This window comes from Euprymna scolopes, chromosome 6, assembly GCF_053919585.1.
Source record: "Euprymna scolopes isolate OS-2025 chromosome 6, ASM5391958v1, whole genome shotgun sequence".
Taxonomy (NCBI): Eukaryota; Metazoa; Mollusca; class Cephalopoda; order Sepiida; family Sepiolidae; genus Euprymna; species Euprymna scolopes.
The window spans coordinates 9,510,810-9,536,784 of record NC_136487.1 but is presented as its reverse complement, the minus strand read 5'-3'; the positions used below and the strand labels follow the sequence as shown (position 1 = coordinate 9,536,784).

Sequence of the window (25,975 nt, the reverse complement as noted above, 5' to 3'; positions counted from 1 at the left end):
CCCTTGATCGCCAAATTTCTGGCCGAAAACCGATCACATTGATTTTCCCAAATCTCAGTACCCTCTATATCAAATTTCGAGTTTGTAGACTTAAAATTGACAGTTATTGCGTAGGGAAATGTACACACGCAAAAACAGATAGAAACTTTTACTTACATTATATATATACTAGCATTTCAGCCCGGCGTTGCCCGGGTGTTTCGAGGTGAGCAAAAAAAGAAAAGCGGTCAATTTTTTTAACTTTGACCCCTTTTTTTTTTACCCCCTTAAAATTTTTTGTTTTGGGCTTAAATCAAGTTAAGTTAGATCCATGTCCAAGGAACCTATATCTAAAATTTCAAGTGCGTAGATCCAAAATTGTCGGAAGAGTTTGGTAGAGTTCTCAAAGGTCAAATCGTTGAATTTTGACCCCTTAATTGCCAAATTTCTGGCCAAAAACCGATCACATCGATTTTCCCAAATCTCAGTACCTGTATATCAAATTTCGAGTCTGTAGACTAAAAATTGACAAAGACATTGCGTAGGGAAATGTACACACACAGACACGTTCACTTCTATATATGGTCTGCCATGCCGAATTTTCAATTGCTTGATTTTCAGTGTCTAACCTTACTTTTAGAGGTCGGCACATCTAACCTTTGTTGAGTTTTCCAAATTTATATTTTCCGTATCGTCTGACATTTTCTTTAAAAATTTCCATGTCGTTGGACATTTTCTTGAAATGTTGTCCTGTCGTTGGACATTTTCTTGAAATGTTGTCCTGTCGTTGGACATTTTCTTGAAATGTTGTCCTGTCGTTGGACATTTTCTTGAAATGTTGTCCTGTCGTTGGACATTTTATTTTCTATATTAGGGTGATCGGATGTCATATTACAAGCCACGTCACAACAGATACCAAGAAACATTTGTGAATGACTTTATGAGAGGAAGTTTAATGTGTAGAACCTTCAATATTGAAAAAAAAAAACACTCGCAGAAGCAATCTTGTAACTACGTAGACACCAACGACAGATAGTGAACAAACCAAGCTCTCTGATCTATATGTATTTCTTTCTCTCTCTCTCTCTCTCCTAGATACATTTTGGTTCACATATCTCTAGATGTAGGAAAGCCTTCTGCTATTAAGCTTCTATCCCAGAACTGCTAAACTTTGGAATTCTCTTCCGGGTTTGTGCTTCCCCAACTGTACTGACATGCAGAAGTTCAAGTGTAATGTGAACAGACATCTTGCTGCTAAACTCCCTACATAGTATCCCTGCAAATTGGTCCCTGATAGTAGCCCCCCACATCAAAGTGGCAACATGCCTTGTTTGGGCTGAAAATGCAATAAAAAGTTTTTTTTTAAATCCCAAACCAAACTGAATAAACCTTCAGCAAAATCTCAGGTTTGTGTTGCTTTGCCCCTACTCGAAAGGGAAATGACCTCCATAAATGTTGAAGGTCATCCGTTGGCCACGAAGCATGATCAAAGCCCACTGTAGTTTTGACCTACTTCTTCTGCAAAACATAATTTATAAAATGTTCCTATTTACGTCCCTCCCCACGAGGACAGTTTAACACGAGAGCAGTTTTTAATTTAGGAAGAATTCAGCTCCCCAAAAAGATGCACTCTGGATTGGAACAAAAAAAAAAATTACCTCTGCCTAGAATGCTTCCTCCTTTACTGAGCGAGAACAGAAAAGATTAAATGTGGCATAAAAACAGATACTGCACTACTATCTAAAAGAATACTTTCAAGATTTATGCATCAATTGTTTTAAATATGTTGCAACATCACTTACATTTCCACAATTATGCACAAACACACGCATACAATTGTGTGCACACACACACACACACACACGCATGCATACAATTGTGCGCACACACATGCATGCATACAATTGTGTGCACACACTCATGCATACAATCGCACACACTCATGCATACAATCGTGTATGCATACAATTGTGCACACACATGCATACAATCATGCGCACACACACCTGCATGACTATAATCGCACATACACCTGCATGCAATCACACATACACACATGCATACATGCATACAATCCTACACGCATGCATGCATACAATCACATGCATGCATGCACACATATGCATACATAAAAATATGCACATGTACACGCATGCATACATACACCAAAGGGCACTCAAACTTATAATGATCTTGCTTTTTGCCACACTAGCTGGTTCTACTATTGGGAACTATGACGGCTGAAGTATAAAATGATTCTCTCTCGCATGACACTGTGAACCATACTTTGTTATTTGTATCTGACAACATCTGCTTCCGATATATATATGCAAAATCGTAGGTATATGAACACCTTAACTTTTTCACACACACACTGTACTCTCTTTGGACTTCTCCTTGACCGACCTCCAATCTATGGTTCTCCTGTAAAACATCCACAACAAAAACTCGTCTAACTACAACTGCTGTAAATAGTTTTGTCTTTCTCTGTGTACCTAAAACTAAACAGAGCTTCCAGGAACAAAGTTTGTTTTCAAGAACTACCTGCCTGTGGAACACAATACCATAGAGCTGCTTTCCAGATTATTACAAGATGGTATTTTTCAAGTCCAATGCAACCAAATTCTTGTTGAGCTGTTCTATAAAATAATCAAATCAGTTTCCACTATTGTTACTAATCCTAATGGTGTTGTCTCACAGTCAACCTAACACATTTATTAACCTTTATCCTCGAATGGGTGTTTGGTCTTGATAAGTGCTGATTCATTAGTAGATAAAACACTAAAAGAAGCTAATCTGTTTTGCACACACAATTCAACAGCTATTGAACCTATCTGAGTTCGCATAAACGTATTGCCTTTACTTTGTTCTTTATGTGGTGCTTGTACGGTAAAATGTGTGTGGTGGACACTGTCTAAGCATCCACAAAATCCCCCCCCAAATATATAAAAAACAACTAAACAGAAACCATTGTGGCATGGTCTCTGGCTTTCTTTAGGTATTGCCAAAACTTTGGCATAATCCCAAAGCCTCAGCTTAAAATGCAACTAATGTGAAGTGCACATTCGTGGATACATATGTTTATTCCATTTCCGGTAACCATAAATGTTGCAAGGTCGTTGCTCTTGTGGTAATTACATAATTACGTTTTTATTTTCTTTTGCGCATGCTTTCATTCACGGAACGCTTGATAAATTATTTGATAAGAATACATTTGTGCATTTTGTTTTAAAACTCCTTTCTTTCAAAATATATCTGCACGATTGATGAATGAAACAAATACATTTCCTACCGACATGCCATGATATCACGTTTGGAAATTTTGGAGAAGAGGATTGATTATTCATGTGAGTTTCTTTTTGCACCTGTTCTCAGTTTTTGTCCCCCCCCCCCCGACAAAGGAAGGAATGGACCTAGTAATTCACTCCTGTTTGGCCATTTGTTTGCAGTTTTCTCAATAACCACACCTTGGATTATTTTGAAATTTTGGACAAACATTAGTTGTGTTGAAAGTAAATTTTTCACTCGTGGAGGGGGACCCTGCATGCCCGGCTTGTGAGTGTTTTCACAATTTTTTTGGTCAATGTAACTTCTGAGCTTCTTCAGGTGTATCTTGTCGAACTCTAGAATCTTTCTGCCTAGCTCAGGAATCTGCACGGAATTTCAAATAGAATCATTTATTTAATCTATGGGGTAGCATGTTCTCATTTCATCAGCCATGACTCTGTAGAATTCCTGAGTAATTTTCAATTGTATTTTGAGTGTCGCCTGCACTAAGGATTGAACCTTCAACCTCCTAATGAGTAACCTTATGACCAAATAATACCAAGTACTTTATTCACTATACCATGGTTTCTTGCAGACTCTTCAAAATTCCGTGCAGATTCCCAAGTTTGATAGATTTCAGAGTTCATGATGTGCCTAAGAAGGTTGAAGGTTACCTCGATCAAAACATTGCAAATAATACTCAAGATGAGAACGATGCCTCCATTCAGTCTCAAAAGACAAGATACCCCCTTGTAGAGCAGCTGCACATGTAATTGTGAGGCAAGGGTTGCGCAATCCCAACCACACCTCTCCTGAATCAACACTGCTGGGTCTAGTGGCAAGGAGAAGACCAGGATGACTGGAAACAAATGCCGAGAGAAGTGGAGAGCACATACAGCACCTGGAGGTTCCAAATGGTCACCCATTTAGTACTGACCTGGTTCAACATTGCTTAACTTCACTGATTTAATGGGAACCGGTGTGTCAACGTTATTATGCCGATGAGATGAAATCAGAACAGTAGTCCAAATAATGCCACGTTATCGTTTTGTTTTTTGTTTTTTTAACTTTGAAAATTTAAATACTTAAAATGACGACCCAGAATAATGCTTGATGAACAGGTCTAGCAATTTTTACCCTCAGTTAAGTAATAAACGGGACAAACACAATGGTATAATTAACAAGAAATGTATTAACAAAATTATTTTAAAGAAGTACACATCATGATTCTGGAACCATAACTGCCATGAATCGCTACCCAAAAACTTGTTAAATGTAACCACATTTAGTCTTTGGTAAGTCCATTTTCCTGAAATAGATATATCAGCTTACCTCAAAACAAATACGCAACTCTGCAGTAGTGAAAAAAAAAAAGCTTTATTACAGAATATTAAAATCGACGAATTGGAATCTCGTAAGGTATGTTTATTTTCGTTCCTTTAATCCCTTTTCTCACAGATGTTGTTGCTAGTTTCTCTCTACTCTATTATTACTTTCATGGAAGGAGCTCGACTGAGCTCCAGTCTCTTGTTTCCCTTTTAAAACATTCATAAAAAGAACTACTTTAAGAGTAAGAAGTGAATCTTAGGTTAACTTTTGGAAGACTCGTAACTCGTTTTCCTTATTTTGTCAGATCTCAAATTCTATGAATGATGTTTCTGACAAAAGGGGGAGAACTGCTGATTTTTGGGTAGAATCTATCCATCTTGCACTTATCCTTGGCTGATATTTGAATTTGAAGTAATTTTTATTTCATTTATTTTATTTTTTTTATTAGGACGATTTGATGTAAAGTGCTATCTGGAGTGATTTCCATAAAAAAAAAAATACTGTCTTACCACAACAAAAAATAATTTTCAAGCATAATTTCCACGAACAGAGCTTATTCACAAACGTTTCCTGTCTATGAGATACATTACCATGGAACTGCTTCTCTACCAACTACAAATTAGTTTTATTCAAATCTAGTCATATACTATTCCCATTTTATCAAACTTAGTTCATTCCATTAATCATCTTTGATCCATGAAGTTCTTCGCCTTTTAATTCACTATCAATCCATTTAATTAACGTTTATCCTTGAGTGGTCTTCAGCCTAAATAAATGGTGCTTTCTACCTACTTGTATAAATACTTTGAAGTAAAAGGCCTTCGGAAAACATCCTCACTCAATAACAGCTACAGGCAGGTGATGCTGGCAAAGTTACTGACGACATGGACTGATAACCTGGGTATGCCTAGTTTCGGTCCAGTTCGTTTCACAAAAACTTTCACTTAGGGATGTTGGCAACCTTCATGTGGTCTCTCTGATAAGTATGCAATGTCTTTCTAGAAAGAATTCTAAGACAATCTTCTTGTGGTACCTCCTGTAAATGCCCAATATCTTTTTAGAAAGAATTCTAACTAGAAAGATATCGGGGGAGGGGGGCAGTGACGTGCAGAACCCTTTTTAAAGGCAGGTGCTCAAGTGAAAAAAAAACTGCAAAGATATAGTAATGTTGGCGTACAGGCCTACAATACCTTTCTCTGAAAAGGCCACTTTTAAAACAGGAGTAAAAGAGGCAGGTGCTTGGGCACCCCTAGCACCCTCCTCTCTGTACGTCCCTGTCGGGGGTAGGAGGGGGTATGAATGCCAACAATAACCATCTAATTCATTTGAAACGACTAAATAATGCTAAACGAATCTCCTCATCCTATTTTATACAAATATTTCATTACTGAAATTAGATTTGTTTCTACTCCCATTTATGTGCGATTCCATTTGATTTCTAACAATTTAGACAATTTGTATAGATAAGCAATCATTCCTACCAAATTCCATGTTTTTATTTGAAAATTAATGGGCACTCCAACAGAAAGACAGACATTCATGTTTCTCCTATTAGTATAGATTAATTTTTTTTCTTTTTTAATTATTTTATGGCTTGAATACCCGTTTGGGCCTCTTGGCATTTGAAACACATTTAAGCAGTTTTCGGATTGGTGAACACATCCCTGAAATTCCACTTGTAATATTCGCGGTCCAATTTCTTCAAATTTTTACATTTTTTTTTTCTCTCCCTTGGGGTGACTTTCTAGTTTCAGAAACAAAAGGTCACAGGAAGTTCAGTTGACTATAAAAACTACTGAACTTAGTTTTTGTACCACCTTGCACAACAGGCAAACCTGCAGAATAAATGCTACGCTAATTTTGGGATACACTTAAACGTTTAAAAGAACTTTTTTTTTACTTTTACTTTAAACTTGTAAATATATGCTATCAAAAGAAAAGGTGTTTATTTATTTGCTTCCCCACTGAGGCGGCGGGTGACAACATTTAATTATTAATGCTCATTTGTACTTTTTTTTTTTTCACTCTAAAGAAGACATTGCCGTTTGGATGTAAGGGTCTACTATCTGGGATCGTGTGTAAGAGGCCTGTGGGGAGTTGAGCAGTGAGTTGTCTGTTCACATTACATTTAAACTTTTGCATGTTTTTTTGTTTTTTTTTTGTTTTTTTACATAGGCATCACCACATTATCAAGGCCAAGAGGCCACTCAAGGATAAGAGTTAAAGAGTGTACAGTAGAAATTGGACAATATAATAATCATTAGTAATGAAAATTTGGTAAATTTGATAACTTATATGGAGCGGCTTATCAAGAACTTATTTACGTTAGACTTGAACACAACCATATTGTAGTCAGCCGGAAAGCAGGAAAACGGAAGACAATTCCACAGGCGTGCAGTTCTAAGAAAGAAGCTTTGTTCATGGAATCTACATTTAGGTTTAGGCACAGATAAAGAGTGGGGGAAATTATTGATAGTGTTTACAGCTAGACGAGTGTTTCTTGTGAAAGTTTGGCGAGGGGGGACCATAGATTGAAGCTCAGTCGAACACTTTCCATGAAAATAACGATACATCAGAGAGAAACTCGCAACATCTCTTCTGTGAGATAGAGGTTGCAAGGAGGAGAAAAGGACATCTCCTACGAGGCTACGAAGTCTATTTTGAACTTTATCAAGGCAGGACAAGTCCTTTCTAGCAACTCCTGCCCAGATGTGGCAACAGTATTCCATCCTTGGACGTACCTGGCTCTTATATAGATAGAGAATAGCATCAGCAGTGAGATATTTACCGGATCGATAGAAAGATCCCACCATTTTTCCAGCGGCCTTAGCAACAGATTTGATGTACGTGTTCCATTTAAGATCAGGAGTGATGGTCAAGCCAAGAAGTTTGTCAAAACTTGAGGCCTCCTGAAGACAAGAGCCATTCATTTCAATTGATGCCAGATGTGGCTCAGAATGTTGATGATGTAAAGAGAGAAGCTTGGTTTTAGATGCATTAAAAGTAACCAGCCACTCCTTTCCCCATTGTACTACGTGCTCAAGATCAGAGGAGAGAGAATTGGAGAGAACTTGGTCGTTTACTGTCTTAGATGTGCTACCATAAATGGTAGTGTCGTCAGCATAAATGTCTACAAATGATGTAAGGATATGATTTGGAAGATCATTAATGTAGATCAGGAAAAGAGTTGGGCCCAGGATGGACCCCTGAGGGACACCGGCATTAATACTGTGAGCTTCTGATTTTTGCCCCTCAACTACTACTCTTATGAACCTATCAGAAAGAAATGATTTAATAATTAAGAAGACTTTTCCAGCTATACCATAGCTAGCGATCTTATGAAGTAAACCTTTATACCATACCTTATCAAAGGCTTTAGATATGTCAAGAGCAATTGCCCTAGAAAGATTGCCATCGTCGAGAGATTTGCTAATCCTATGCGATATAACTGTAAGTACATCTGCTGTAGATCTAGCAGAACGGAAACCATATTGAGTGTCACTAAGAAGGTTATTTTTGTTGAGATGGTTGATTACTTCTCTATTTAACACAGATTCTAGCAACTTACTCATGACGCACTGGAGACTTATTGGCCTGTACTGAGAGGGGGATGAGCGATCACCTGAATTCTTAAATACAGGGCATACTGATGAAATTTTCCAGGGAGATGGGAAACTATTCTCCTTAAGACAATGTTTAAACAGTTTTGTAAGTATGGGCGCTAGTTCAGGTTGAAGTTTTTTGAGTACTATAATTGGAATATCGTCAGGATCAGTTGCTTTACTGGAATCAAGGTTTTTGATTAGCTTCGCAACATCACGTACAGATATACATATATCACATAGCGTGTTTTCTGATACAGGAGGAAATATTGGGGGTTGGCGGCCTTGGTCGCAAAGGGTAGAATTAGCTGCAAAGTTCTTGACAAAGAGTTTGGCTTTGTCTGATGCTGACGAGATTACCTCAGGTCCATTGATAATAGTTGGGATGGAGCACACGCTTCTGTTCAGGATTCTGTTTGCTATTTGCCAAAACTGGTGGGAACCAAGCCGCTGCTCAGCTACTTTGGACTTAACGGATTGAGCATACAACTATCTTGCGTTCTTTATTACTTTCTTACAATGGTTGCTGGCAGTCCTGAAAGCGGCTTTAGTTTCCATACATCTATTACGTTTGAAGCAGTTGAAAAAGTGATTTCTGTGCGCAATGGCAGCAGCACATTCTGGAGAGAACCATGGCTGGCTGTTAGGTTTTTGCTGAAACTTTTTCGAGGGTATGAAATGGTCAATACCTACAATTAACCATTCCGTCAGGTCTGATACTATTGAGGATACATCCTTTTTAAACATGGAATGCAGAGGTAGATCAGATATAAATGTACGGAAGCTATCTCAGTCAGCCTTAGTGTATCGATATACTGTACGATGTTGATACAATCAGAACTGGGAAGGAATTCCAAACTCTGACAGTTTGAGGGCAGAATCTATTTTGACATCTAAGAACCTCAACAGTGGCATTGCTTTACTTGTATATTTCTGGGTTTATATAAAAATAATTTTTAGGTGTATATCCCTTATATTATAAATTGTTTCAAATTACAAGCTCAATGAAGTAATGTTTTTTTACTTCAGAGGGTATGTACTGTTTTGGAATAATGTGCTTAAAAAAAGAGATGGATATGTGTATTTCAAGGAAACAGGCTTAAGTGAAAAGTCAGCACCCCAGAGAAGGAGCATTCTGACCATGCAACCCCGTCCGCATTCCCCAGGTAAAGGCACCTCAGATGATTATCAATAAACTAACCTCTTCTCAAAAGAGAAGGCAAAGCCTGGAAAGGTGGACCTCCTAGAACTGCACAAAACCTGCATTACACCGCAATCAACAGGGAACAAGTCATTACAGGAATTGTCAATCGTTGATTTTAAAGCCAAGGGATAAAAATCAAGCTTTTAATATTTATAATTTATATCTATTCTTTGTTTATGTATTGCCTCTTTTCTTAATTGACTGTATATTTAGTTTTTTCATTAATATTTATCTTTAAATTTTACAAAAACGTTGTTTTATCATAAAAAAGGTATAATGTGGCAGAATGCAGAAAAAGGATGGGGTTCAGTAGTCGTCCATTCAAGATGTTTGTACGCCTTGCATTTAAATTTTTGTATGCTGATGCAGTCGGGGGAAACTGGGAATGGAAAGGGAATTCCAAAGACAAGTGGTTTGATGAGACTATTAGAATAGAAAGCTTTTCAGCATCTGAAAACATCTACAGTGACGGGGGTGGGATTTTGCTGATTGTCAAGTCAGTCAGATCTGTTTGTTGAAGGGGCACAAGTGCAGCAATTTCGTAGCAACAACTTTCCTCAAAGTACTTGTGAATTAAGCACAGGGATGCAATATTGCAGCGATGGAACTTAGACAGTGTGTGACCTAATTAAATGCTCTTTTTTGGTCATGGTGAAGGGGTGGGATTTTACTGCTTGTTGGGTAATTTGTGGTATGTATATCAAGGTGGGTACAAATGCTAGTTCATCATAGCAAATTCCATTAAAATACTTGTAAAAAGACATAGGGACGTGACATTCCGACAGAGGGATTTATTAAATTTGAGACTATTTTGGACCATATCTAAGAGGAAGACTAGTGAGTAATGCACCAGCCCAGATGTAGTAACGATATTCTATATACAAGCAAATGGTGATTTTGAAGAGATGTCGGATACTGGCAGATGTGAAAGCTCATCTTTGCAGTTTTTAGTTTTGAAAAAATGAAGTTCGCATTGAGTTAGTTTTTGTATCTTTAAACCGCGTCTTTAATCTATTTAAAAAAATTTTTTTCTAATCTTAACCTGTTTGAGGATGAATGATAATCCATCAAATTATTTGTGTGCGTTGGTGTGCAAAGGTGTTGGTTTATTTCTGCCCTAGAAAGCTGAAAGATTAATTAAAAATCTTAGCCTAATCTTTAAAAAGAGATCATTTTTTAATAAGAGAAAGGTAGTTTGCTTGAAGCATTGTGAGTGTTTAAGAATCGCGACATGATGAAGTGATATGATGTATGAACAAAAACGGACTACGGTGGCATTGAAATTACAAATCTTCATATTTCTATTTATTTTTCAAATCATCTTTCACAATAAATCGGTAAGTATGGAATTATTGTTAAATATAACCGGGATTGTATAATGTCTTCAATAATTTAGAGAGTTAAACCTGTCTTTCTGAAAAAGAAAACAAACTAAAGTTATGCCATACCAACAGAGCAACGAATACAAATGGTGTTTATATTCGCTGTTTTGTTTGTTCTTGGCATACTTTTAGTTTGTCTTCTTTTCAGCCTGGTCAGATAGTTTTAGAGTTTTCAATGTTTCTATGGCATGACTTTTAGCATACTTCATATAATATGTAGAAGTAATGCTCAGATAAGACTTTATCTCATCCTTACATTGTCAGGTTGAGGTATGCTATTGCATTACATGTTTTCTTTTTGTTTTTTCTCTTTTTTTTGTGTGCGAAATGGAACATGGAATGAGATGAGATTCCTATTGATTTGGTAAAAGGTTCAGTTCAAAATTCTTGGAAGCTTAGAATACTGGGAGTACAAAAGTTGAAACCTGTAAATAATGAATCGGTGATTAATTCAGTTCTCAAGTCATCTTGTTATTTTCATACTTAGTTTTTGAAATATTTTTACATGTGAAACATTGAGCTAGTAGACTCGCTAGTATATAATTTGGTTAGTTGAAAATAATCGAAAATGAAGATACAGTCAGAATCAAGATTAAACTGAAGTTTAGCATTTAATTGACTGCAGGAATTGGTAGGAACAGAGCAAGAGAAGGTGGCAGTTCAATCAGAAGCATAAATGCACAAACATGTTTTAGAAATGTCCTAATAAGATATGGATATAGACAGTAATCATCAACCTCTCTGTCTACCCCGACCTGTTCACTTGTCTTATTCGTTAATGATTTGGAACAACATCAATAAAAGCAAATATAGTAGAACCTCAGGATATGGCATTAATCCATTCCGGGGTTGGTAAAATTGCCGTATGGCAGGGCCTAATTAAAATTTTATACCGCACATATTAAAAATTAGTAACAAAATACAGTACAGTATATAATAAACATGTATATAATTAAATAAAATTATAAATAACACCGTAAGGCAGGTGCAAATACCGTAACCAGGGGCCAGAAAAAACATTGTATTCCACATTGTAATCTGAAAAAAACTTATCCTTAGGTCACCATATCCTTGGGTTCTACTGTAATATTTTGAACCAATCAAAGGACTTTATGAATTTATTCGAAATAGCCCTTTTGAATCCACCTCAGTCCCATATAAGGCCAAATTTTTCCTTCAATAAACAGTTGAGCCAAGCTCCACAACAGAGCTTGCTTCAATTGCCCTCCCACCACTTACTGCTCTATCGGGCTTGGGATTGCTATCTCAACTTGCTCACGGATACTGTCATAATCATAAGCATACAGACACTAAGGAACACACACAACTCATTAACTTTTCTCATTATCGTCTGCTCATCAAAAACAAATGTATAAAACTATTCATTTTAATACTCTCGATTTTTCTCACTAAACTTGCTTTCTACAATGGAAACAAATGAACATTGACTCTTGATATATTTTAATCAAATATAATTTGTGTAATTGAGTGGTAGACTTTTGGTTTTTCAGACCCATACATAATTCACAGCCCTAAAATTATCGGCTTGCTCCCATTTGTGAGATATGAAAAGAAGTTATTTGCAAGCAGCGTTTCTTCACACAGACAAGATCATGAGAAGGATATGTGCAGGAGTGAGTGGCTAACGAAAGTAGTTATAAACTTTAATTTATGTATTACATGGATTGAAACACAACATAGATTAAATGTGTGTGTGTGTGTATATATATATATATATATATATATATATATATATATATATATATATATATATATGAATCTGAACGTCTGTGTGTGTCTTGTCACGAATAGGCTCCTATATGGTTGACTATTATAGAAAAGTGATCACATAATGATAGATGTATTGAGACACAGGAATGGGTATGCTTGATCTGGCATAATGATGATTCATTAAAATTGTGGGGTCTGCATACGCGCCAGGTCCACAAAATATGGGAATAAAAAATTAAAAAATTTAAAAAAAACGTTTACAAGTTTTTTTTTATATAGATGTACATAATAATACTTTGATAATTATGATTTAACTTAAATAGGGATGGTATAATAAAATTATGGGGTGTTCGTTCGCACCTGACCTCCATAGAATGGAAATATGTCACAAAGTTTAACAAGGTTTTTTAATATAGATCCACAGAATATTGTGATAAGTGTTTCAGTATGAACAGGTATGGTATAATAAATTATGGGGTTTATCTATTTTATTTTTACTTTCATCATATTTTGCTTTGGTTTTGATACCCTATCTCTTTACAACACTTCCTTTTCATAACCTATCATACTTTAATAAATCTGAGTCCATTTTCTGTAGGCTGTTTTTGAACCCAGTCAACGATGGGTACTTTTGCTAGTGTGTGTATATATATATATATATATATATATATATATATATAAATGTAAGTTGAACTTTGCTTTTTTTCCTTTTATTGCTCGAGCCCATTTGACTGGAGATAAACTTCTCTTTGGGCTACTGCACTGTTCGGAAAAAAAAAAACAATTTTATTATTTCAGCTGTTTTGAAAGCTTTCCAATCAGATTATATGCATTGTCATGCTGGACTTAATTTTTTGACTCCATTCTATCTAAAGAACTATTTTTGCATTTTGAATCACGTTGAGAGAATTTTCATGCCAGCTGAAGTATTATGCATAGTTTGTTTTTACTTTTTTTACATATCCAACATTTTTTCACTTTTTTATTTGGCAATTGATAACTACAATAAATTGCGGTTTCACTTAATGCCTTAACTAGCAAATTCTAGCATTGCTACAAATATAATTTGCTAATTTATGTCTGTCCTTTAATGAGAAGAATAATAGCATTCTTTGAAACTCCGCGGAATAAGGATTTTGTAATTATTTTTTGGAGTATTCAGTCGAACAATAAATTTTGATTGTAAAGTTCAACTTAGTTTTAATTTTCTTTCTCTTATAATAAGCTCTACTCTCTATTGCATATTCAGCTTTTTTAATTCGATTGGGATTACATCTTCTATATATAAATACTGTTATTTATATTAGTTTGAAGTTTACCATTGCGTATATCAGGTAAACGCTACATCCCTTTGATTTCATTAATATATACATATATATATATCATTTTTTTCAGCTTTTTTCTATGATGCAGCGGTGGCGACCAACACACAATGTATACATGTTCATAGAAAAGCTCTTGAATGCGTCCAGAAACCCAACATTATTCTTGAAGGAGATGTAGAATTAGCAAAGAGATACTGTCAGTAAGTATTGCCACTTAATATTTGTATTTGTAATATTAAAGGTGAAAGCTTACCGGCTTAAAAATGTGTGAGATGTTTTGCATGTCAGGAAACTATTATCCAGAGAAAAAAACTTGTGCTTATAGCTGTAGATTTTTATAGTTGAAACTACTTTGCATGTACGAGTAACAAACCTGCATGTGTAGAGACCAATCGATTTTAAAACGATGAAATGCAGATGTGGCAGACCAATTTAGGCAGCTGTGAGAGAAAGTGTTAGTGTTTGAGGAGCAGTTCCTTCTGAAGTTTGGCTCATCATCGTAACCTTATGAGATTTACCTAAATCTTTATTTCTTACAGTATCTACATCATGAAGTTACCCCCAGAAGAGTCCGTGAGGATGACAATATTTAATAAGAGATAATGGAAAGTAAAAAAAAAAAAAAAAAAAAAAAAAAAAAATGAGGGTACCGTAAAAATTTGTATAGAATAGTGTTAATTTTAAAGTAAAGAAAGCAGACTCAAATTTAATTTGAATATGACATACTGAGATTGTGCTCCACTTTCACTGTTGAAAACCTACATGTGAACCCCCTGGTGAGTATCTGAGGAACTAATGCCAACGTCTGACTGAAGCTTATGTGTTTTTTTTTTTGCTATTAATATTTTTAATCTAGTTCATGTTTATTGTGATAACTAGCAGGACCTGTGGAATTTCCCGTGAATGAGAAATATATTTAATCAACAAATATGTTTTGATAAACCTGATAATTTTCTGGATAATGCAAAAACTTAGTTTGCTGGACAGAAAAATCAATAACATTCAGCAAATTTATTATTTAAGTTTATTGACATTTCTATGAAAATAATTTCCATTGTATTTTAAATATAGAACTCCTCCAAATGAGATAAATTAGTAAAGACTAATGAATACTCAGAAAGTAATATTTTCAATATAAAAAATAAAATAAGAGATAATCTTTAATTTACTACTTCAGTCCAGCACCTCTTGGCAGACAATGTTTTTTTATTTTACCCTGTTTCTTTCGAGTGTTCCCTTTTTTACGTTTTGATGACTTTCTTCAGTGAAAAACCACTGCACGTCAAAAGTATTAGTTCCTATCTTGCACCATTACAACAATGATCATATATTATGATATTAAAAAACGCGGCTACATCAAATGGAGATCACTTATATTCTTGTCCAGGCTTGCCGGATTGGCCTTTTTAAAGTGAAATTTCGCAAATTTAGTTTTTTTTTTTTTTTTTTTTTTTTTTTTAACAGTTTGGTCTTCAAAAATTGTATTTGTTTTTTTCAAAGGGCAACATTTGGACTCTGGAAAGAACAAGCAAAATATTATATAGATTAAGTATTTTTAATTTTATATTCTGTATCTGAAGACATACCTAATTTGATGCAATTCTAACGAATAGTTCTAGAACCTATCAATCTGTATAAATAATAGGAATGATCATATTATAGTTGTGATCCTTATGACATTCTTATGTCGAATGCTTCATCACAAATCTGATGGAATTTTACACAATGATGGAACATCTTTGAGGAATTCTATGGAAAATAAAGTCCTGAAAATTAATGCTGCAAACACCACTGATGATCGATGGTAGTAGTTTTGAAAAGCTCCCCCCCTCCCCCAAAAAAAGTTTCCCTGCTTGATTTTTTTTTAGTGTTGCTTTTTAATATGGGGAGAATTCTGGACAAGAACTACATTTTTAATTCGAAAAAAATATCTTTTTTTTTTTTTTTTTTTATTATGTTAACGGAGTTCTAATCAAAAGTTTCTTTGCTTATAGATTTAATTTTTTTTTAAATGTTAGTAATCAAGGGGAATAACTCTCTAGATCTTTGTCAGCTCTCCAAAATCTCATTCACGATTTAACAATAAAAAAATAAGTTTGCCTTTTCTAGCTTAACACTTAAAAAAGTGAATTGCTTTTCATAAGTTTAAAAATTCTAATTAAAATAAGAGGTAAATAAATATTGAAATATTTTAAATATTGGCTTCCTTCAAAGTGGAGGTCGCACTTTTTCATAGCACCGTACTGTAGAAATTATCACCATTTTAAACATAATTTATTAAATTTAAGAAACCCAGAAATTTTTTTTATTTTTAAAAAGAAAAAAATATTATCAAAAAGCAACAGAATTCCAGTTTAAAAATTAAAAATATGAATTAAAATGTAGATATAACTTAGTTATTTTGTTTTTTCAGTGATAATTCATGGCACCAAGCCGTGGACTGCCTCCAGGACCTTATGGACGCATGTGAGGGTGATTACATAGAAGGTCCAAAGCTACGAAAATACATAAATGTTGATAATACAAGAAAAAGTGTGAATTATTTATGTGAGAATCTGGGTGGTAGGTATTTCATTTTAAAAGAAATCATTAATTTCCTTGAAAAGTTTGATTAATTTACTGTATAACATATCTTTGTGAAGCTAACTATATAGGATGTACATCTCTATGAGTGGTTGAGTGGATCAAGTAGCATGTTCCATTATGTGTGTAGATGCAGTAAATTTAATGCTCAGTATTTTGGACTAAAGTTGGCCAACATCTGTTAGAAAGTTCTATTAATGTTGATTTCTGCAGAGGTCTTTCTTAAAAATACGGATTTGTGATTAGATAATCAATTGTTAACTATTCTGCACTTACAGCTTACACTTTTTGGGTCAAATTCGACACAGCTCTTAAAGTTTATTACTTCAAAATCTGACACATTGCTGTCAAAGCTTGCTATTCCAAAATCCGAATCAACTCAATCTTTGAAAATCAGATGTTTTATTCAAATCTCATTTGCATATAAGACAATGAAAAATCTTGTTACTTCACAAAATCGCCAACATAAAATATTTGACTTTCTTTATTCTTTTTGTTAACGACCTGACACTACAATGCCTACTAGACACTATCTTCGAGTGTCAAAGTGTACGTGGGTTTGTCAGAACATCCTGGCATGAGGGTACTTTTCCCTAGAAGTAAACCTTGACAAAATATTCAAAATCACATAGTATTCGCAGCCCAAATAAGATCTCCTTTCCACAGCTAACCCACATTAGCTTTTACAAGGAATAGCACATCTTCTTCAAGTGATATGACCTCAAGTAATAGCACGAAGCTGGATACTCCACCAGACTAGATAAATTCTTGTCCTTGAATCCAGTAAGACCAAGAGACCAAAATGAAAGATATACTACAACGTATGAAAATGGTTAACTGGGGAGAGGAAAATTATGTTCTCAATTTCTTTACTTTCTCAGTGTTTGAGAAATAAAGAACTTTAATGGAACATTCGAATATCTATGTATCTCATATAGATTTCAATGTTAGCCCGAGGCCCCTTGATTTCTGAGAACTTCGACTGAAGTAAAATAAACAGAAAATTAGTTTTTTTTTTTTTTTTTTTTTTTTTTTTTTTTTTTTTAAAGTATTTTTAAGGCATTTAATCAGTCATTTTTATTTTCAAACTTTTGAAAGGAAGATACCATTCCTGTTCTTGAAAGAATTGCTTTAAATATTGATGTAAATCCGACTTTATGAGATGTAAATCTCCAGAGAAATGAAGCATCACATTCCATTGCATGTGCATTAACACAGTCATTTTAATTCTCGACAAAATATTTTAGATTGGAGCAGATTATATATTCTGTTGACAATTGTCATTCTGTAAACAGAACGAATTTGTTTCTCTCATTTTTCTACAAACATTGAATATATCAGTCATGAAATAAATGCACTGAGGTCTATTATCAGTGACAAACTGGTTCCACTACAGGTTTTGAGTTTTAAATAATCAGACCCATCCCACCAGTAATCCAATTGTTTTTCAAAAGAAAAATGCTTTCTCTCAAATGTAATATCGAGCTATGCATGATATAGACATTGCAAATTAAATGTCGTCATAAAAAGTATTATCTGGGATATGAGCACTCAGTATCAGCTAATAAAAACTGTTCTAAAAAATCATATTCTGTATTTAAGAACAAATTTTATCATTGCATTCAATTTTATTTAAATTTTTTTTACTTTTCTATTGAATGTTAATTGAAAGACAATTTATTAAAATTAACCTATTTTTTATTAGCCGTTTTATTTTTATTTTAACCATCTTTTTGAATCGGCCATTTTTCTTTTTTAGTTCCTGTTTAAGCCCCGTTCCCAGCTCTTTTAAGGCCAGTTTTAAACCATTTCGTTTTTTGTTTCTAACAGCTTTTGATCGGCACTCCGGCTGCATCAAAGAGGGTCACAAAGAGATCTCGGTATGCACAGACACTGAAAAGAAACGTTATGACAAACAACAGAATACAAAAGAACTGAATCAAATGGAAAGTGTTTGCCTGTAAGACAATTTCATTTTATAATTATCGAAACTTTTCATTGTAATTTTTTTTTACTATTCATTATGGATTTATTAATGTTTTGAAATTTCTTATTGATTTTGGAAATCAAAGTCTATATTTTGTGATATATGAAAATGATCGTTATTCTATTAAAAAAAATTGATAAGAGTTCATATCAATATGAACATATTATTTTAGACTTTATTAACTAAGTCACCGTTTTTTATGGTTCAGTTGAATGATGAAGAATATTATGAGAAGATTGAAAATGATAAATGAACAAAATTTGATTACTTATTGGGACAGTTTACGCACAGTCAACTAAGCTCCAACCCCTGTCACATCACCACAATGTTGCATCTCTATGCTTGTTTTACAAGTATTAATAGAATATGCTCTGGACTCCTCAAACTTGTACCCCCTTGATGTACATACCCCCACAAACTCATTTAGCAACAAAATCCTGCTCCTTCACTGTAGAGACCCCTAGGTGCCGGAAACCTTTTACTTTAATAGCTTCAGCCCTTGAACTTTTTTTTTTTTTTTTTTTTTTACAAGGGTGTCACCACTTATCAAGGCCCAGAGGCCACTCGAGGATAAGGGTTAATAGGTATACATTAGTCATTGTGATTTTAGCATAGTAAACAGTGGGAATTTTGAAACTTGGATTACTTAGGGGGACGATTCAATTAGAACTTGTTCACATTGGACTTTTTTTTTCTTTTTTTTTTTTTTTTTTTTCATAGGTATCAACTCATTATCAAGGCCAAGAACTGCTAGACTTTGGAATTCCCTTCCTGTTACCTTCTTCCCTGACTGTACTAGTATTGACATGTAGAAGTTTAAATGTAATGTAAACCAGCATCTCTCATCTCCTCTACACATGGTCCCAAAGAGTAGCTCTTTACATCCAAGTGGCAACATGCCTTGTTTAGAGTGAATGTGACTGAAAAAAAAAAAAAAATTGAAGATGTTGATGTTGTAGTCTGTAGATAAGTCTTTAGAAAGAAACTCTCTTCATAGAAACTTTTAGTTGAGAAACAATTGTTAAGAACATGGGTGGGGGAGAAAGTTATTTGTAGTTGTGGTAGAAGATGAGTATTTAACCCATATGCTACCTTGTTTGACGACAATACTGACCCAATGTTCTTTCTGTGTTCTTCTTGTTTGGCTTCTTTTCTGGTTGTGTCATGTTGTGTTGTCTCTCCCATTGGCGGCTTCCGAAGAGGGCATGCATGGTTTTGCAAATATAAAAAATAAAATAAAACACAAAAAACTCTGACGCATTCTGAAAATATGACTTTGTGTGTGACAAAACGTATTGGTATAAAATTTTATGAAACTCTCAAAGTGACAGATGATTATGATCGTAAAAATGTATGAATAAAGCCATTGTGTAAACTTGATTTTGTGTGGTAAATTTATATTTCAAAGTGAAAACAAGTTTGCTTTTGAATTAAAGATCTTCAAATTTTCTTAATTACCTAAAAACTGTCAAAAACAATAATTCAGTTCTGACCAATTTAGGTTGATCCATGTTTTTCTTGACAGTTTTAGGTAAATATGTGAAAAAAAAAATGCTGTAATCGTTTCTTTCACACTATAAAGAACATTTGTAAATCTTATAACGTTTTTTTATATTAGTGTGTGTGATTAAAAAGTTGTACTATTTTTAGATCATTACATAAATTAGACTTCATTTTTTTTATTTTATTTTATTTTATTTTATTTTATCTCTTCTCCAGGAGGTTAAAAACGTTTGTGAAAAGTACTGGATTTGAACTTTGCACATCCAGGTCCCTAGTCCATAACATTAACCCCTAGCCACTGTCAATCCTTGACTCCCTCCTCTCACTCACACTAGATGCACTGGGTTTATTTCCATTTGATCCCAGGCTATTCTGATATGTACTTAATGCAACCCTTGCCAAAATTCATATTAGTTAACATAATTTCTACTTACTGATGTAAAGTCCCAATATAGAACACTGCATTTGAATCTGACACATTCGGGTTCCTAGTCCATCTTGCTAACCGCTTAGCCACTGTCAACTTTGTATTTTTTATGATAAATCTTCAATTGACTTCTTATAAAATAATCTTTTCTTTTTTTTTCTTTTTTTTCTTTTCTTTTTTTTAAATTTATTTCCAGATTTACAAAAATTGCATTTGAGTGCTTAGAGCGGGTCTTAGAGCACAGATGTGGTCCAGAAGCAAACAATTTTCTTTTCAACGTCATGACTGGTCTTGTGCCAACTGAGTGCCAGGAAATGAGAAGTGCTGCCTCTACCATCAGACATTATCATCATCTCTCATCACAATGGACAATCATTATTCTTGCTTCCCTGGCTAGTGTGCTTCTCTCTGTTGCAGGGCAGTCATGATGACAATTAGATCCAACATGATGATAACACGTCATTGTCTTTTAATATACAATGAATAAAGTATCCTAACAGCTAACGTATACATACTCACCTCTGCCGTCATTGCCACCTTTAGGATTTTTCCATTCTCTTATTTCTTATGAAGCAGTATATAAAAAAATATAACTTAAAATTTGAATAGTTTTCAAATTCAATTCTCCCCACTTCTCTCTTCCTTCTCCTTTCCCTCTGAGGTGTATGATTAGCTTAATGGATACTGTTCCAGACTATGCAATCAGTTACGCAAAGTTCAACTTGGATCAGATCTAATACTGTTGGGAATAGAATGATCCAGCATCCAACCCACCTCCACACACAAACATGTGAGTTATGGTTAAAAATATGTTAAAATGGTGTTAAATAAATCCTCTACAATGACTTCTTTTTTTAATAAGGTTGTTTCAGCATTAAAATAAGACTTGAAAAAGTTTGAGTTACTATTAAACACACAAACCAAGTTTTTGTTCATTTTCCCTTTTTTCTTTTTTCTTTCTCTCTCTCTCTCTTTTGTCGTCCATTTTACTTTCATTCCCTGCTTCTCTCTTTCTCTCCACTTTCATCATTCCTTTCATTTCCCCATTTTATATACTTTTATTTTCTTTTACCTCCTTTCTCCTAACCCACCATATTTATTTTTATTACAAAAAAGGGGGTTTCTAGCCAATATTATTGTATTATAAATCCATTCCATGTCTCCTACATCTTGCTTAACAATGTTTTCTGTCCTTAAACTAAAAGTGAGTAAAGATCAACATCACATATGCATAACATAAAAAATATTACCTTTTAAATCTAAAAAAACAAATAGTATATTCTTTATCGCTGACTTGATCAATAGAAATCAGAAATCCAACATGACTTACTATTCAAAAATCTAATGTTTTATCATAATTTCCTACATAATTTTTTTTTCTTTATTAAATTTTATTAATTCCAATAAAATTTTTGATATTCAGTCAATTGAAATATATAAAAGCAATTTTAAATGATCTGGCTATAATCTGTCATGACTTGTTTTGAATAGATATATTTTTATTTAATATAAATTGATTATTTGTACAACATATCTTGCTACAAAAAAATGTGACAATTTTTCATTTTACTGCAGCAAAAAAAAAAAAAAAAATAGCCAAGTCAAAGAGTTAAAATAAAACTTACTTTTTTTTCTGAAACTTGCTTTGTTTTTTATTGTAGCATATTCTGCACACCATATAAGTTTGTACAAATAGATAATTTATACTAAATAAATTCAACTTTTTATATATAAACACTGACATTCATACGATTGTTCATCCAACCTCTACGAACAGACCTGCAGATATTAGATATTTATCATTTAGTATTTTTAGAAAACCTGACCAAGTGCTCAACTTACATTATAAAAGCACAGTTTATTATTTTTATAGTTCCTTGCTAACATTAATTTTCTATCAATAAGAGTTATCCCCCTTATTTTTTCTTATTTGTAATAAGAGTTATCTCTTCCTTGTTAATTAGATTTGTCAGCTGAATAGACGACGAAGGTAAGGCATCATGACTATTTAATTTGTCGAGAAAGTTCTTTCACGTTTTTAATTAAAATTGAAAGCATTTTTTTTTTAACCATGATATTTATTTATGCATGCATAAGTGATGTTTGTATTCAACTGATAATTTATTAACCTCTTTTCAATTTAATTTTAGTGAAATTTAAAATCACAAAAATTAATTAAATAAAAACGCCATTTTTTTTTTTTTCGTGATGAAAATCAGATTTGTATTTTTTTTTTTTAAATTAAATTTTCATCTCAAAATAATAATAATAAAAAAAAATGAGGATTTGTTTTCGAAGTAATTTTTTTTTTAATCTTGAAATATTTTTGGCGCATATTCAGAATTGCATTGATGGCGGCAATTAAAAGTAAAGAAAATACAGAAAAGTTTGTATGAGGTACGTCAGTCACAGAACGCAGATGACATATTCCAAAAATCACGTAATTTGATTAAGTAGATATTTTATTTTTATTTATTTATTACTTAAAAAAATTTAAATTTTACAACTTTTTCAATCCGATGAAATAAGGGGGAGATAACTCAATTCGAAGTGTCTAGGTTAAACTCAAACTGCTTTGTTCAATACCGTTTCGTAGTAAAATCTTTAAAAATCGTAAATTTTGATTTTCTTAGTTAAAAAAAACAACTACCTGATCAATTTACGTAATTTTTGGAATATGATATTTTCGAGTACGTACATCATACAAACTTTTTTTTTTTTTTGATAAGTGTAATTTTGAATAAATACCATACTTTATTTGTTTATCCATTAATTAAACATTAAAAAAAAAAAAAAAAAAAAAATCTGAATTCCTCTGGTTTAATAATAACTCCGACATCTTGCCCCCCCCCAAAAAAAATAGAAAAAGAAAAATTATTTTAAAAATTGAATTTAAAAAAAAAAATCTCCAAAACGAACCAAAATAAACAGACATACTTAGAAATATTTTCTTATATTTTTGAAAAATAATTTAAACATTTTTTAATGTTTTAGTTATCTCCACATCAAGAAGAAAAATCTTTAAAGTTAATTTGTCTGAATTTTTCAAATGAAGAATTAAAATGTAAGGTAATTATACAGAATACAGACCGTACTGAAATATTTAGAAATTCATTCTTAACATGGAGAGGGAGGAGAGTCGAACTATTTGTACTTTCATCTAACAATTTAATGAACGATATCATAAAATTGAATTTAACTTGAAAATCCCATCTTTAAAAAAAAAAAAAAAAAAAATGGTTCATATTCTACATAAGTAGCCAAATAAATAATTACACTCCATTTGAAAAATTCAGATAAAAAATAAACTTAAGAATTTTTTCTTTGTCTGCAGTTATTGTCCTCAATGTTGATATTTATATATTTCCTACATTTTGGCTGATGTGTTCTCCAGCCTTCTTCAGGTGTCTGATTCATTCGTTCTGATGTCTTTTTTAATATGATTGTAGCTACTTATTTGCGTCTTCTATATGCTGTATTCTACGCACTTAAATCCAAGATGTCTGCCTTAAAAAACAAACAAACAAAATAAAACAAGCAAATATTCATGATATTTCCATGACTAATAAAAGATGGTACATGCTTAAAATTTTCAGTTCAAGGAATTGGAGGGACATGTTCTTTCGATCCTAAGTACCACTTAGACTCACCCAAAGAATATGCTTGTCAACTCTGGTTGAATATTCTGACCTGAAAATAAATTCTTTATGTTGACTCCAGATGTGCATAATGCTAGAGAGTCGCCACATGCTTGAGAACAAAATTTTACTACTTATCTTGATCATGGGCCAGTCTTTTGGCTGTCAGGAGCAAAATAACATAAATTCTAATCATGTGTAGTGTTTTTTGTTTGTTTTTTAATAACATCTTTATATAATTTTTTTTTTTTACATGGATGAAGTCTGGTAGCCTGGAAACATGTCTAAACCACATCATTGTTTGTTTTTTAAACATTTCTTATGCATCTGTTAATATTAAGCTTTTTTTCTCTTGATGTCAAAACCATTTATTTTGAAACACTGGTCAAGTTTGTCCAGTTTGGGCCACGCTTTTAATTTTACATTTTAGCTTTCGTGAGAACTGGTTGAATAAAAGTTACTTAACAGTTAACAGAACATTGTATATGTAAACTTAATGATAAATTTCATAATTGTATCGAGAATCATTTCGTTTACAGAATTATTTACCTCCCACTTGAAATTAAGGTGGAATTTGAATGTCTATATTCAAACTTGTAGCTTTGTTTTGTGTCTAAATGTATTTCGACTTGATCAATAGAACAAACTAAAAGACTCACCCAACATTATTTGGTTATGTGTATTCAAGCTCCCAGCCCTAAACCTGATATTACTATTTTCATAATGTTTTGCAATTTTAAAAAATTTTCTTTTTTCATTTTATGTCATCCTCTTAGTCTCCTCCTTTTACGCTTCTGCTATTCCTTCCATTCCCATCACTTTCCCTGTCCTTCTATTCTCATCCCCCCCACCGCCGTCCCTCTATTCCCATCACTTCCTCCTCCGTCCCTCTATTCCTATCATTTCCCCATTGATCTATACCAATGTTTTTCTCTTTTTCCAACAGTTTAAAATACGAATTGTCCAGATAACCGACCAAAACAAGATTGGTAGAGTTTTAGTATTATAGAGTTGTATTTTTTGGCCAAAAATCTAGTTAAAATATAAATACCAACGGGGGATGGGGGCAATGTTTCCTTCACTTGCAATTTCTACCAATTTATTTTTCGCTTTTAAGAAAATACTTCTAAGAGTTTGTTTTGATTTGGGGATTTTATTCCAAAACTGTTCATTCCAATTTTTTATTTTCTTTCTCACAAAATCTAATTTTGTCTAATTTATTTTCTTTTTATGTAAAAAAAAAAAAAAAAAAAATGCCTGCTTCAGTCAATTTCTCTGCTTATTATTTCGTATTTTAATGACTGATCACGTAAATTAAATCTTTTTTTTTTTTTTTTTTTTTTCAAATGACATGCAATAAAAAGCTAATATTTTTTGTTTTGTTTATTTAAAAAAATGCAAGAATTGTCAAATTTTGTGAATATTGTTATTTTTTATTTATTGTTTGTTACTTATTCTCATGAACAAAAATCAGTTTCAAACTTTGTTTCCTCAGAGGTCATCCTCGTATTTAAATGTCAAATTTTACTAGTTTATTATTTTTTTTCTTTGTAAAAGTAATGTGAAGTGGAAATAAATATTCATAAACATATCCTTTTGTTTCTTTCTTCAGTATTGCTGGCATGTATACTTACATTTTACTTTATTGTGCTTCTAACAATGTTTTACACGCAATTCTATGTCAGACATTCCTGATTTCCATGCCTAGTGTGAGAAATTACCAACTGAGCATGTTTGGTGGAATCCCTCCAGGACCTTGATATATTGATGGCTTGTGATTCATAGCTCCGAAAAAAAAAAAAAAAGTTTATCAACCAAGTTCCAACCTTTGTCCCATTGTCACAATCTTGCATCCCTGTTTTACAAGTACTTTAATGAAGTGTACTTTGACTAACTCAAAACACTTGTGCCTCCTAAACATAATTATACCTGATTAACTTACCAAGCAACAAAATCCCACTCCTTCATTCTAGAGGTTCCTAGATGCTGGAAAACCTTCAAATTTAATAGTTTCGTTC

At 33.2% G+C, this 25,975-nt stretch overlaps 1 protein-coding gene across 3 annotated transcripts in view; it reads left to right on the top strand.

The window, feature by feature from the left end:
* LOC145277494 (uncharacterized) overlaps positions 1–25,548 on the top strand; it is a 135,745-nt gene extending 110,197 nt beyond the window's left edge. For 2 of the 3 annotated variants that reach the window (XM_080128884.1, XM_080128886.1), the window contains 4 exons: positions 13,890–14,019; positions 16,233–16,381; positions 18,233–18,362; positions 20,516–25,548. In XM_080128884.1, coding sequence (XP_079985010.1) covers positions 13,890–14,019; positions 16,233–16,381; positions 18,233–18,362; positions 20,516–20,747 — 641 coding nt within the window. In that variant the 3' untranslated portion in view covers positions 20,748–25,548. Of the gene's footprint in view, positions 1–3,208; positions 3,327–13,889; positions 14,020–16,232; positions 16,382–18,232; positions 18,363–20,515 lie in introns of those variants that run through there. The other variant, XM_080128885.1, reaches the window with a different exon arrangement.
* The last annotated feature ends 427 nt before the right edge of the window (positions 25,549–25,975 follow it).